The following is a 12,929-nucleotide window of genomic DNA, read 5'->3' as shown; positions in this document are numbered from 1 at the left end:
AAACGCCTGGGCTCCAGCCTCCTGAGCAGCTGGGACTACAGGAGCATGCCACCATGCCTGGCTAATTTTTCTGTTTTTAGTAGAGACGGGGTCCCGCTCTTGCTCAGGCTGGTCTCCAACTCCTGAGCTCAAGTGGTCCTCCCGCCTCGGCCTCCCAGAGTGCTAGGATTACAGGTGTGAGCCATCCACCCGGCCTGGAGCTAGATTTTTATTATGAATAATATATATGCCTTTTAAACTTGGGAGCAGACGGAATACTGACTCCAGAAAAGAACAACAACAACAACAAAAAGATGAAGAGATAATGTTGCCAAAGACAGAAATTAAAAACAAAAAGAAAGCTTTGCACTTTCCCAACAACTGAACCCTTCTTATTTTAATATTCAGGTCTAAACACCAGAAAGGGTACCATACACAAAGATAGTGAGGTTTGAAAGAGATTCCTTTGAGTCCTCCACTGAGGGCATCCAAAGGCACTGCAGTTGGGCTTTTGCACCCAAATGGCCTCACCTCATTTTGGTCATTGCATCCCCGAACAGGAGTTCAAGTGCAAGACCCCGCATGCACAGACGAAGGTGTGGCCGTGGCGCCTCAGGCCCCCTGGTCTCCTTGGGAATGAAGGTCACTGCCATTCTCATCATCTTCATCTCCTGCTGTAAGTAGTGAGCCACGGGATGGCTCCAAGGTCCTGTCCTCCTGTCTGTGTCACTGGGACCCCTCCTGGGGAGGTGGCGGGTGAGAGAAAGCCATAGGCCACTCAGAGGAGAATCAGGAGTGGAACAGGCTCCTGCCAGTGTTCTCCTGCTTCCGTCTCTGCTGTGAAGTGGCCTGACCCCAGCGTTGGGATTGCATAAAACTTCCAGAAAATCAAAGGTTTCTAAGCATGTACTAGAAAAGAGTGTTTGACTGTTTTACCACCCCCAGCCCCAGGAGTCTTTTTTCCTTTGAATGTTAGTTGCTTTTATTTAAAATCATGTGGATTCCAGAATAAAAATGCAAGCGTATATCTGGCTAATTTAGAAATGAGTATTGCCTATCAGAAAGACATTCTTAGGGTGACTTATGGAATAGGTGGTAATTGTAAGTCATTGCTACCAGGAGATCAGGTTCCATACCTGCTCGGTGGGAAAGGACCTCCTGGGGAACGGTTTGGAAACTGTTAGAAGACTCACAGAAGGACTCTCTTGCTCGATAACTTGAGTAGAGATTGTCCAAATCCATTTTCCTGTCTGTTTCAGCTGTGTCGCAGTTACTTTTGGGTCCCTAAGTCAAAAAATATTAAAGATGTCCTTCTCTCTTCCCCTTGGTCAGTGGTGAAATTTAGTTTTCAGTATCATGTTGTAAGGGGTGCCCATATGTAGGAAGAACCCTTTCTGCAGCCACCAGTGTGTCCCGAACACCAGCCCCGTGTGTGGCTCCACCCTTTCTCTAGGGATTGCTGGGGCAGCAGGGACCACCCTGGGCTTCAGCCCCTACCCTACCCCCGTCAGCCTTTCATGACAACAAGGTGTCCAAACACAGCAGTGAGATGGGAAATTGCCTGAGAAAATTCCCCCTAACTCTCTGTGTCTGCTTTTTCTTCTTTGAGTGTGTGTTTTTATTATATTTTTATTGCAAAACTACTCTATGCTTGTAATTCAAAAGTAAAACAAATGAGTATATAGTTAACAAGGTAAAGCCCCTTCTCAATCTTCCCAGACCCCAATCCTTTTCCTACATCCAGAGGTAGCCACTCTTAAGAGTTGGCTATATGCCCTCCTATACAGCTGTTATGAGCCTTTATGCACACACATTTAAAACATTATAATAAAAAAGTATAATAATACACATGCTTATTGCAAAAAATATATATGTATCAGACAACATGAAAGTATATAACATAAACATTGCCTGTTTCTTTCTCTTATCTACCTCCTCAATCCCATTGCCTGGAGATATTGCTATTAAATGGAATATAATTTCAAGACACATAACTTTGTTGTTATCCGCCTATCGGTGGACATGTGGGTGGTTTCCAATTTTCTGCTATCACAAGTAATGCTGCAGCAAACCTCCCTGCATATACAGTTCTGCCCTCTTTCATAAGCATTTTGTAGAAGCAAAAATTGCTGGGCCCATGTGTATTTTATTTGCCATTTACATAAATGGATTGAGGGTGTTTTTCCTGCCTCTTAAGTATTTTGTTTCTCCTATGAGATTGCAATGCCTGATGACATCTGAAGGGACTGGCATTTCTGGCTTTGAACTTTTCCTGTTAATGTTGCATCAGACCTGAGGGGGATTCTGCCTCGGACGGTGGTTTTCTACTTTTGGTGGGAAAACCATGGTTGGCAGTGGAGCATTCTCTTAATGTCATGGAAATGGGGTACTCATTCTGGGTTAGCAAGGAGCTAGCTGCGTTGTGGGGCTAACGTTGATCCTATTTTCTTCCTTGGGAAAGGGTCTGGTGATTCCAGCTGTGGCTGTGCACTTTGCTTTAGGGGTCTGGTGACATCCCGAATGCAAAGCGTCCTAGGAGGGGAGGGGACGTCAAGGCAGCCCGTGCTCATTGCATCTGTTCTTCTTCCCTGTCTTCTCATTGGCAGTGGCGGCCCCTACCCATAGCAGCTTCTGGCAGTTTCAGAAGATGGTCAAACACGTCACAGGGCGCAGCGCCTTCTTCTCGTATTATGGATACGGCTGCTACTGCGGGCTTGGGGGCAAAGGGATCCCTGTGGACGACACTGACAGGTGGGTGCAGAGGCTCTGGGCCGCCCATCATTTGGTTTGCACTGAAGTCCGTGCACGAAGCTAGAGAGAGGCTACTAGGATTCTTGCATGGCGGGTAACAGAAACCAACTCAGGCCAGCATAAGGAAAACCTGAACGGGAGTTGGAGGGTGGTTCTCTAGGAACCCAGGGTCGGGGCCAGCTTCTTGAGTGTGTGACCTGGGAATGGCGCAGTGTGGTTTACTGCTCTGCTGTCACCCTCTTGAGATTCTCAGTAAGGGCCCCGTGTTTTCACTTTGCCCTGGGCTCTGCAATTATGTGGTCAGTCCTGCCCAGAGCTCTAGAAACTCTTTCCTTCTCGTGGTCAGTGTGCCCTTCTTTCAGCAAACCAGCCTTGGGGATCATAGGCACAGCAGGACTGACTCACCGTCTCCCACTTCTAATTCCATGCTCTAGGACAGGGAATCCAAGTGGCCCAGTTCGGAAAAGTTGTCCATCTGGGCAAGGTCGCGTGGTACAAACCTGGCGTCCAGGCCCACTCCAAAGGGTGGGGGTGGGGGAGTGTGAGTTCCTAGAAAAAGTAGAGGTGGGTGTAATCTGGTGAGTGTATGAGGAGGTAGGAAACAGGACGGTTTGCATGCTATTTCATCTGAAGAAATAAGAAAGCAAAATGTTGCTTGCCACATTTAACCTAGCATGGAGACGTGTCCTCACAGCCTGCAATATCACTCCTGGAGCGTGTGTCCCAGGGGTTGGGCTCATGGAACTGTGAACGTTCCAGCTGGACGGACCCCAGAGCCCTGGAAGGGCAGTGGCGCTTATGCAATGCCCATTTGGGCCAGGCACTGGGATTGTGACTTGCACATGGGGCCTAATTTAATCCTCACCAGGAAGGGACAAGGCACTGTTACAGCTGCATTTTGCAGGTGAGGACCACAGGAATCCAAGATCAAGAGTTGCTGACTCACCCCCCAAAGGCACGCAGCACCTAAGTGGCAAAGTCAGGATTTGAACAAGAATTTACCTATTTCAAAGTCTGTCCCCTTTCCTCAATGCTCTGTGCCTCCCTGTCCAAGTCCAAAAGCTGATCAGAAATTGAACACTATTAGCAAAGATGATTAATGGCAAAGCCGTCCGCCTGCAGGTGGGAATGGCAAGGGAGGGAGCCCAAAGCATCTCTCTTGGCATTTCAGGCCTGAGACTGCAAGCCCAGGTGTCTGCACTCCCACCCCTGCACAGGGGGATGTCATTTCTCCTCCGATGCTCCCCTGTCCAGCTCCGGCTAACTCTGGGCACCCTGAGAGCAGGGACTACATCTGTCTGTGCTGACAGTTGGCTCCTCGGGCAGCTTGGCACACTGTAAGTGCCCAGTTCAAATTGTTCAATGAGCGAATGAGTCACGTGGATCTAGATTCGAGTCCTGGGTCTATCATCTTCCACTGTCTAATTTTAGGAAATCCGCCTCTCTGAATCTCATTTCCTCCCCTACAAAATGGGACAATGATGGCACTTTGGAGGGTCACTACGAGTAGCTGATGAGACAGCTGTGGGTACCAGAGAAGGCTCAGTGACTCTTCCTGGGCATTTTTATTCTTTTTAATATCATCAGTAATTCACCTCCCCGCCTTCAGTGCCCTCTCGCCCAGGGGAGGAGGCAGGTGAGTCCTTCCCAGTCCCCACCGGATGTCCTCCAGCCACTTCCCCAGGGACCCACCCCCAGGCACAGCCCCTCACCGCCCTGCCCTCCTGTCTGGCCCCAGATGCTGCCGGGCGCACGACTGCTGCTACGAGAAGCTGAAGGAGCTCGGCTGCCAGCCCGTGCTGAACGGCTACCAGTTCCACATCGACAACGGGACCGTGGTCTGTGAGTAGCCTTCTCTGTAGGGAAACGTCTTGGAACCTGGCCCCTTCCCTAACATCTACTTCCGCTTTGACCCAAGGAACCTTTTAGAAATGAGAATTTTCCAAGTGCTTTGGGATGGAAGGAGGCAGTCCCTAGAATCAGAGCTACTGGGGGCGGCGGGGGGGGGGGGGGGGGGAGGGGCTTGCTTTGTCCCACCTGGTCTCTGCCCACGGCTGTATCTCCGGCGCCCTATGGGAGCCCAGAGCCTGGCAGGTAGTACATGCTCAATAAACAGTCATTGGCTTGAGCTTGCATTGAGTTTTGCAGCTTGCCTTGGCAACTGTCGCTGTCGAGGCCATCTTCCCTTACTTCTGTCATGTGTTAACAAAGCAGTCGGCTGTCTTGCCGTTGAACAAATATTTGTTAAGGGCAGCTGCGTGCCAAGCACCGGGGTGGGTGCTGTGGGGGACACAACAGCACACAGGCGGGAAGCGGAAGGGAACTCAAGTGCGGTTGAGGCCATTGAAGGAGCTGGGCGGGCAGGTGGACAGGGTGTCCTGGCCGCGGGCGAGGCACTGGCATCCAGAGCATGTTCCGGGGCTGGCGGTGTGTGGGTACATGCAGGGCGAATCCAGTCTAAAGAGCAAGCATATTTGAAGGCGTTGGGCGGTAGCCTTTTGTGAGTATGATCTGTGCCCGCGTTGCTGGGCGGTTGGGTGGCCCTAGCGGTACTGGTGCAGCTCATCTGCTGCCTCGCCCTGGCGGTTGCATGAGTCACTTTCCACCCAGGTGTGTTTATGCACAGCTTTGGGTGCTTCTTGGAGTTCATCTGCCTCCTCCAAGGTCAGGGGACTACCACCTCCCCTCCACTCATCCTCCAGGAAAGGGAAATACATCCGCCCCTCCCCCCAGACAGTGGGTGCTGAGTGCTCAGACCTCAGGTCTCCCCTAGACCCCTACCCAGGATTTGGGCTCCGTGCACACTGAGATCTAGTTAGGACTGTGAGGTCTCCCTGGCACCAACCAAGGGACGTGAAGCATGGTGGGCTGGGGCTCAGGCCTCTGCGTTGGGAAGACCAGCCTCAGCTCTGTCTGCTGCTCGGCCCTCACAGCCCTCTGTTCACAATGCATCATCAACAGGGAAGGAATCCTCTTCTGTTTCCTGTGCGAGCTCAAGGAGGCCTCCTGAGCTGGAGCTCTCTGGTCATGGTCATCCTCGGGCCTAAAGCAAAATGTCTCTTCTATGACACCCCCAAGGCCACATCCCATCCCATCCAGGAGATGGGAAGGGATCAGGGCCTAGTGGGAGAAGTAGGGAGAGGGGACTGGAGAAAGTGGCTCCCAAGATACTATTTGCTTCAGTGTACAATGTCCTCTTGTGCCAGGGGCCTCCTCCCACCTGTCTCTGCCCCACCAGGGTGAGGAGGCCTGGCTGGCCCAGACCAAGCCTCCACCCTGGGCTCCTCTAGGCCGCTGCGCTCACCAGAGCTGGCCCGGGCACTCTGCACCTGGGGCAGCTTCTTTATTCAACCCGCTTCACCTTCCCAGCCCAAGACCACAGGAGATGGGGGAGCATGGAGGAAAGTTCCAGAGGCTGGAACTCCAGGAGGTGGCCCAGGGAACTGTCCCCGGATTGGCACCTGCTAGGTGGTGGTGGGAGGTGCAGGTAGGGGCTGGAAGCTAGACTGGGAAGCTGCTGGGTGGGCTCTGCTTTCTTCCCACGTCCTCCCTGCAAGTTGCTCCTGAGGCCTTGGCCAGGGCACCTGGAGTCCTAGCCAGCTCGGGGAATTGCGTGGGAGGAGGCTTCCGCATCAGCACTGGGGCAGCAGCAGCCCCTCCTCAGCTGACCCAGCCAGTGAGGACCAGGCTGACCCGTCCATCCCACCCCACCTCCCCCAGCCCCTGTCCCCCGGAGCAGGGCTGAGAGCCAGTGATCTGGGTTCTAATCCTGGGGCCGCTACTGGCATGTGCTGAGATCCAAGCCCACTCGTTCATTGCCCAGTGCTGAGTGAGCACCCACTGGGCGTCCACCCAGGCCCAGCACTGCCCCAGGGGTCAGGGGCCCAGAACAAGGCAGACCCAGTCTCTGCTCTCCTGGCATTGCTGGTCTTGTGGGGACTCCAGAGCTGAAAGTTCCCTTGAGACAACCCAGACCAACCCCTCACTGTAGCAGCAGGAAGACTGAGGCCATCAAGGGGAGGGTTTGATCCAAGTAACAGACAAGGTGGGGACATGTGTGTCTTGAACCTTTCCAGTGCCCTGGAACATACTGCCTGGCCTGAGTTATCTGGGCCTCAGTTTTCTCATCCACGAAATAGGCATAATAACAACAGCTGCAGTTTATGAGCATCAGTGACGGATGCTGTGCACACTGCACCTTGAACCCCCACGATGAGCCTCTGAGGTGAGCCTTATCCCCCCATGACTGAGGAGGACTCTCAGGCTCACAGAGGTCAAGCTAGAGGGCCAAGGCCACACAGCCAGGGAAAGAAGAGTGGGGATGCAGACCCAGTCATCCTGCTTCACCCCACCCTGCCCCGTGGAAGGCGATGGGCTCGCACCTGAGTGAAGGCTCACACACAGCCAAGTCCCAGGGTCCCCAGCAGGCTGGCCAGGACGCTCTGCCCCAGCCCGGGGAAGGCACTGAGGAGAAAATGGAGGTTGGTTCTCTGTGAGGCCCCAGAGTTTTCCAGTCCTGCTGCAAGGCCCCAGAGTCAGGCAGGGCTGGGCCTTGGTTTCCTCGTGTGCCAAACAGCTGAGTACCTGCACTTCGCGAGGTCACTGGAAGGACTGACTGACAGGCCCCAGCTACAGGGGCTGGCTGCAGTAGGTGCTTCACTGATGTCCTTCCTTTTAGACGTGGAGATTCTCTTATTGTCCAAGTTTTCTTTCCCCCTTTGCTTAAGCACTGGGATGTTCTTTACCAATGTTCGGAGCTTCCTTTGAAGAGCCCACTCTGCGTTTGCCCCCCTCGGGCTAAGGCCATTCACCCCTTATGCAACAAGACCTCTTCCCCTACCCTAATGGCTCCTCCGTTCACACAGCCGCCCCTGCAAGGGTTAACTGCCTCCAGCCTCCCCAGTTCTGAAATCCCGCACCCAGGCCTGGTCCCAGGTTGCCTAGCAACAGGGGCTGCTCTGGGATGCAGGAGGTGAGCAAGGGAGAGAAAGGAAGAAAACAACTTGGTCTGTCCACCTCTCTAAATGTCACTGGGAGATCAGTGCTGAGAAAGGCCTGTCACCCGAGCCCAGGGACCAATTTGCCTGGTGGGGACAGCTGCCCTCAGGCCAACTGGGAGGTGTTTTTCTTTCTCCTCCTTTGAGTGGGCTTACATAAGTACTTGGCATTTGCAAGGGACTTAAAGATCACCCAGGGGTGACGCCCTCTCCACCCCCACTCCCATACATATGTGGGGTGGGGAAGGGCCCGGCCAGGGGAGGCAGAGCCTGGGTTCCAACCAGCGGTGCCTCTGTCATCTCCATGTCCTGGCTCTGACTGCCTCTCTCTGCCAGAGGGGGAAGGCAGAAACGGTAACCATTGAGATGTGCAGCTTGCAAAGACTGTTCTCAGTTACTGTGGAATGTATTCCTTCGCTCGCCGACCCGTCACCCATCTTGTCTCCCGGCATGCACCTCTCTCTACCCCGGTGGTCTTGCTCACCTCTGTGTGTATTCACGCCCCGACTCTCCCTGCAGGTAGAATGGAAGTTCCGTGAGAGCAGGGCGCAGGCCTGTCCTGTCCGGGTCTCTCATTCTTAGGGCCTAGAGAATGAGGCCCCTGGGCCTATGCAGTGTGGGGTCTGCCTTCTCACACCTGCACCCCAGGTTCCCAGCTGAAAGCCAGACACACGCTGGCAGCTCAATACCTGTTTGCTTAATGAGTGGATGGATGAAGACAGGAATAGGCAATGCTGGTGTCTTTCTCTCCATCCGAAAGCTGAGGAAACAGGCTCAGAGAGGGAAGCAACCTGCCTGAGACCCTAAGCACAGGAGTGGCAGACCTAAGCCCTGAAGGAGTAGCCTCCTGTCCCTAGGGGTGGCTCCTCCACTGGCCGCTGCCAGCATGTAGCAGCGGAGCATTCACTGCCTGCTAGGGGCCGAGCTCAGCCACCAGGAAGACAAAGTCCCTGCCCTGAAGGAGCCTGTGTTCCAGGGAGGGTGAGAGACCGTATCACATTCATAAATAAAGCTACATTCAGACACGGACAAGTGCTCGGAAGCACCTCCAACAAGGTGACAGGCCAGGGAATGACAGGGACAGGGGGAGGAAAGTCTCTCTGGGCAGTGTGCTGGGAGCAGCGGAGCCTTGGGAAGGAGCAGAGATGGCCGGGTGGACAGGGAAAGGCCCTCGCCTTCCACTTCATGGCAGGGGAGCCCTTGGGGAGTGTTAAGCAGGGGGCACTCTCAGTTTGCTCTAGCGAGGTCACTCTGGCTGCTGTGCGGGGAAGGGCCCGTTGGGGGGCTGTTTTGAAGCGCTGTAACCACAGCTGCGTCAGAGTGCAGGGACAGGGTGGGGAGGGGTGTCAGACCCTGGGAGGGAGGGAGAGTTCTGGAGGGAGAGTCAACAGGACCTGCCAGTGGATTACATGGGGGATGTGGAGGAAACAGAGGCCGAATGTGAGGCTCTTGGCCCAAGTGGCCGTAGACAGTGGTGTCCCTACTAAGCTGGTGAGGATGTGGGGAGAAACCTTGACAATAGCTGGAGTTTGGTGGGAGCCGTGCTGGGTTTGAGATACGCATCAGACATGGGGGGGATGGCAAGTGGACACGTGCTTTGGACCCTGGAGCCCAAGCAGAGGTCTGAGCAGGAGCCAAGAGCCTGAGCACATTCCAAGTCCTGACACTGCACAAGTATAGCACGCAGAGAATTTGGAGAAGACCAGGACAGAGGCCAGGGGCACGGGCAGGGGCCTGGCAGGGGTCCGGAGCAGCCGCAAGCAGACCTGTTGCCTTGTTGCATGTGTGGAGATGTAGTTCACCGAATGAGAAAGAACGTTCTGAAGCCTTCAGTTTCTTCGTTTATGCCTCGGTTTCTCCATTAGCACATTGGGAGATGCAGGATCTGTATTTGGGCTTGATTTTAAAAGCTGGCTTCCAAAGAAACTTTTCTTGGCCTGGGGTTGCCTCTTCTTCCATGTCGTGGTAGGCCAGTCCCACCGCGGCTGAGGGATGCCGTGGAAATGACAGTCCACAGCGAAGGACCACTGTCCAAGGTCAGTTCCAGAAGGCCTGGGCCTGGGCCAGCCGTGGGAAGTGGAGCTGAACAGCAGCGAGGATGACACTTCACGGGTTAGAGATGCTGGGAAGACAGGCGAGGAAGGGAGAGGGCAGTGGGAGAAAGGAAGGAGGAGGTTTAGGGAATCAAGATGAAAGAAAGAAGAGACAGGAAAGAAGAGACAACCAGAAAACAAGATAAACAGAAAGAGGCGGACAGGAAGGGAGAGTGGGCGAGAAGGCGACTGAGGAAGGTAAGACAGGTGTCAGGTTGCCAGGGCAACAGCACCTGGGGGGTGGGCAGCACCCCAGGCCAGGCTGTCTGGGAGGACGGTGAGCTGCCGAGGGGGAGTGGGACGGCAGAGGGGACCAGGCGCCAGGAAGAGTGGGAGAGGCAGGCCTGGAGCGCCAGAGGCGAGAACATCCCTGGCAGATTTCCCGAGGGCGAGCGGGGAGGGACCGCGGAGCCTCGGGCGGTGTCGGCAGCCTTGGAAATCAAGTCTCGGGGACGTGTGGGAGGACAGCTCTGCAGGACAGACTTGGCAGAGGCAGGATGGCGCACAGACAGACGGTAGCCAGCTGGGGGCCAACTCCACAGGGCACCGCTTCCTCCTCCCTGGGAGCCTGTGCGTCACCCTGGTGACAGCAGCAAGCACCTGTGACACATCCTGCGTGCCGGCACATCCAGCCCACCTGTGAGCAACAGTCCCCGCCACCGCCCTGCGGACCAGACACGGACTCGTTCGTGACACGGCTGAGTTTCAGCACCGTTTTCTAGATGCGGAGACCGTGGCCAACTTGCCCAAGGTCACAGACCGGGGAGTCTTGTGGTCTCCCTTCCTCCCTCCCAACCCGGAAAAGAGAATGGAACTGGGCTAGAGTTATCTAGAAAGAGGCGGCTGTGCCTGAGACAGCCCCTGCGTGTGCATGGCACGCACACACACACACACACACACACACACACACACACACACACACACACACACACACACACAGTACTACCGCTCTGACTAGTATGGAAATAAAGGTCCCCATCTAGTGGCAACTCGTCCAAAGGGCAGACACTCAATCCCAAAGGCCCATGAGGCTTCCTTCATTTGTTCGGTATTTCTTGAGCATCTACTATGTGCCAGCGCCTGTCCTGGACGCCTGTGATACTGTGACGAGCCAGACAGACCAGGACCCGTCTCAGGAGCTCATGCTCCGTCAGTGGGGCACAGAAGTGAGTAAACAAGTAGGAGAAGCGCAGACCGGGAAAAGCTCAACAAATTAAGTAAACACGGGTGTGCGACAGAGTGGCCCAGAGAGCGCCGTGGATCGGGAGTCAGAAAGCACCTCTCTGAGAAGGTGAAATTTGGCCAAGACCCGGAGGGCAGGATGGATCCTGCCACCTGCAGATCCTGGGGAGAAGCACTTTAGACGAAGAGAGCAGCACGTGCAAAGGCCCTGGGACAGGACAGAGCAAGACACGTGACATGAAAGAGGCCGGTGCACCTGGAGCAGGGGAGGACAGTGAGGAGGGGATGAGGCTGGAGAGGCTCATGAGGGTCGAGGCATGGCAGGGGTGCTCCTCGGGGCCAGACTTGTCACGTCTTTCCCGGGGGGCGGGAAACCTCAGCGGGGCTTTGAGCAGGAGAGTGGACACAGTTCAGGCTACACTTGGAGACGGTCCCTGAATTAAGGAGGAGGTACTGCTGATGACAGGGACTGGGTGGTGGCCCGGGAGCTGGAGAGAGGAGGGCAGAGCATGCAATGTTTTAAAAACAGGAGATCATCACGCTTGGAGCTCTGACTCGAGGTGGGGGGCATGGCAATATACGTAAGCTTAACATTTGTACCCTCATAATATGCTGAAATTTAAAACAAAGGATTAAGTGGGAGAAAAGCAAAAAATAAAAAAATAAAAATAAAAACAGGAGATCAGCGGGACCTGCTGCTGCACTGGATGTGAAAAGTGAACCGAGGGGGAGGAGCCAGGTCGGCCCCTGGTGTCCTGGCTTGGGGACAGGCCAGGCCGTTTGCTGAGAACATGGGTGAAGGACGGGCTCTCGGGCGGAGGGAGCGCTGGTGTACCAAGGGTTCCCTTTGGACTGTCTTGAGTTGGAGGTACTGGGGACACCCGAGCGAGATGCCAGGCAGGCAGCCGGAAACTCGAGCCGCGCTCTGGGAGAAGGGCCGCCGTGGTCCTGTGCAGCCCAAGTGCACTAACTCGGGCCCTCCGTACCCCTCCCTCCCCCGCTTGTTCCTTCTAGACCAGCACGTGTGGCCTGCCCTGCCGTGATCCGGAACGGACTCCCAGTGTCCTTCCTTTCTGTCCTTGACCCTTGACCCCTTGCAGCAAGCTCCCTGCTCTCCCCAGCCTTAGAACCAACCTCCCCCATACCCCCCGGGGGTGGCCCCGGAGCCCCCCGTGACGCTGTGTGTCTCTGCAGGCGGATGCGCCCTGGGTCCCAGCATCGGCTGCCACTGCGGAATGAAGGCCTGCGAGTGTGACAAGCGCTCGGTGCACTGCTTCAAAGAGAGCCTGCCCACCTACGAGAGGAACTTCAAGCAGTTCTTCTCGGGCCGGCCCCGCTGTGGCAGGCGTAAACCCCGCTGCTAGGGAGGCCGCTGAGTCTCCCTTGCCATTCTGCACCTGCTCTAGTGTCACACCTCCAGGAAGCCTTCCCAGATCACCCCCGGCAGACTCCAGTCCTTCCCCACCAGGGAGAATGAAAGCCCCGCCCTCCTGAGAGCAGGTCGCCCTTCAGCATTCTGGCCTCAGGGACTCCTTGTCATTGGGCATCTGAGAACGGGAGAGCAGAAGTGGCAGGAAGGAGCTTGCATCCTAGGGAGGGAGGTGGACTGCAAATACATGTGTGTGCATAAATATATAGATAAGTGGCATTCCGATAGTAGCAAGTGCTATAAAGCAATAGAACAAAGGGACAGGTAGAGAGATACAAACAGCCCCCCATCCCAGGAAGTTTCCAGGAGGGGAGAGGCGCCGGGATCTACCCCAAACTCTCCCTTCACCCCCACCCCAAATCGGGATGCAGGGCAGACTTGGGGACCAGGCCCACACCCAGCCCTAGCTGGGAACAAAGGCCCCAGAAAACAAGGTCTCAGCACCCACGCCAAGGACCCGAGGGGCACACCTGCAGTGTGCTCCTCATTTGCTCCAGT

General features: G+C 55.2%; 1 protein-coding gene across 1 annotated transcript; it reads left to right on the top strand.

Annotated features, from left to right (window-relative positions):
* Positions 1-561: 561 nt before the first annotated feature.
* Positions 562-12,366, top strand: PLA2G2C (phospholipase A2 group IIC). Its single transcript, XM_076010071.1, has 5 exons — positions 562-655; positions 2,586-2,730; positions 4,429-4,452; positions 4,493-4,572; positions 12,197-12,366. The coding sequence occupies exons 1-5, from the start codon at positions 562-564 to the stop codon at positions 12,364-12,366; spliced, it is 513 nt and encodes a 170-aa protein (XP_075866186.1).
* The last annotated feature ends 563 nt before the right edge of the window (positions 12,367-12,929 follow it).

The sequence above is a fragment of the Microcebus murinus genome, chromosome 2 (genome assembly GCF_040939455.1).
Source record: "Microcebus murinus isolate Inina chromosome 2, M.murinus_Inina_mat1.0, whole genome shotgun sequence".
Lineage (NCBI taxonomy): Eukaryota > Metazoa > Chordata > Mammalia > Primates > Cheirogaleidae > Microcebus > Microcebus murinus.
Note: the sequence above shows the minus strand (reverse complement) of the source record. Positions and strands in the feature narration are given on the sequence as shown.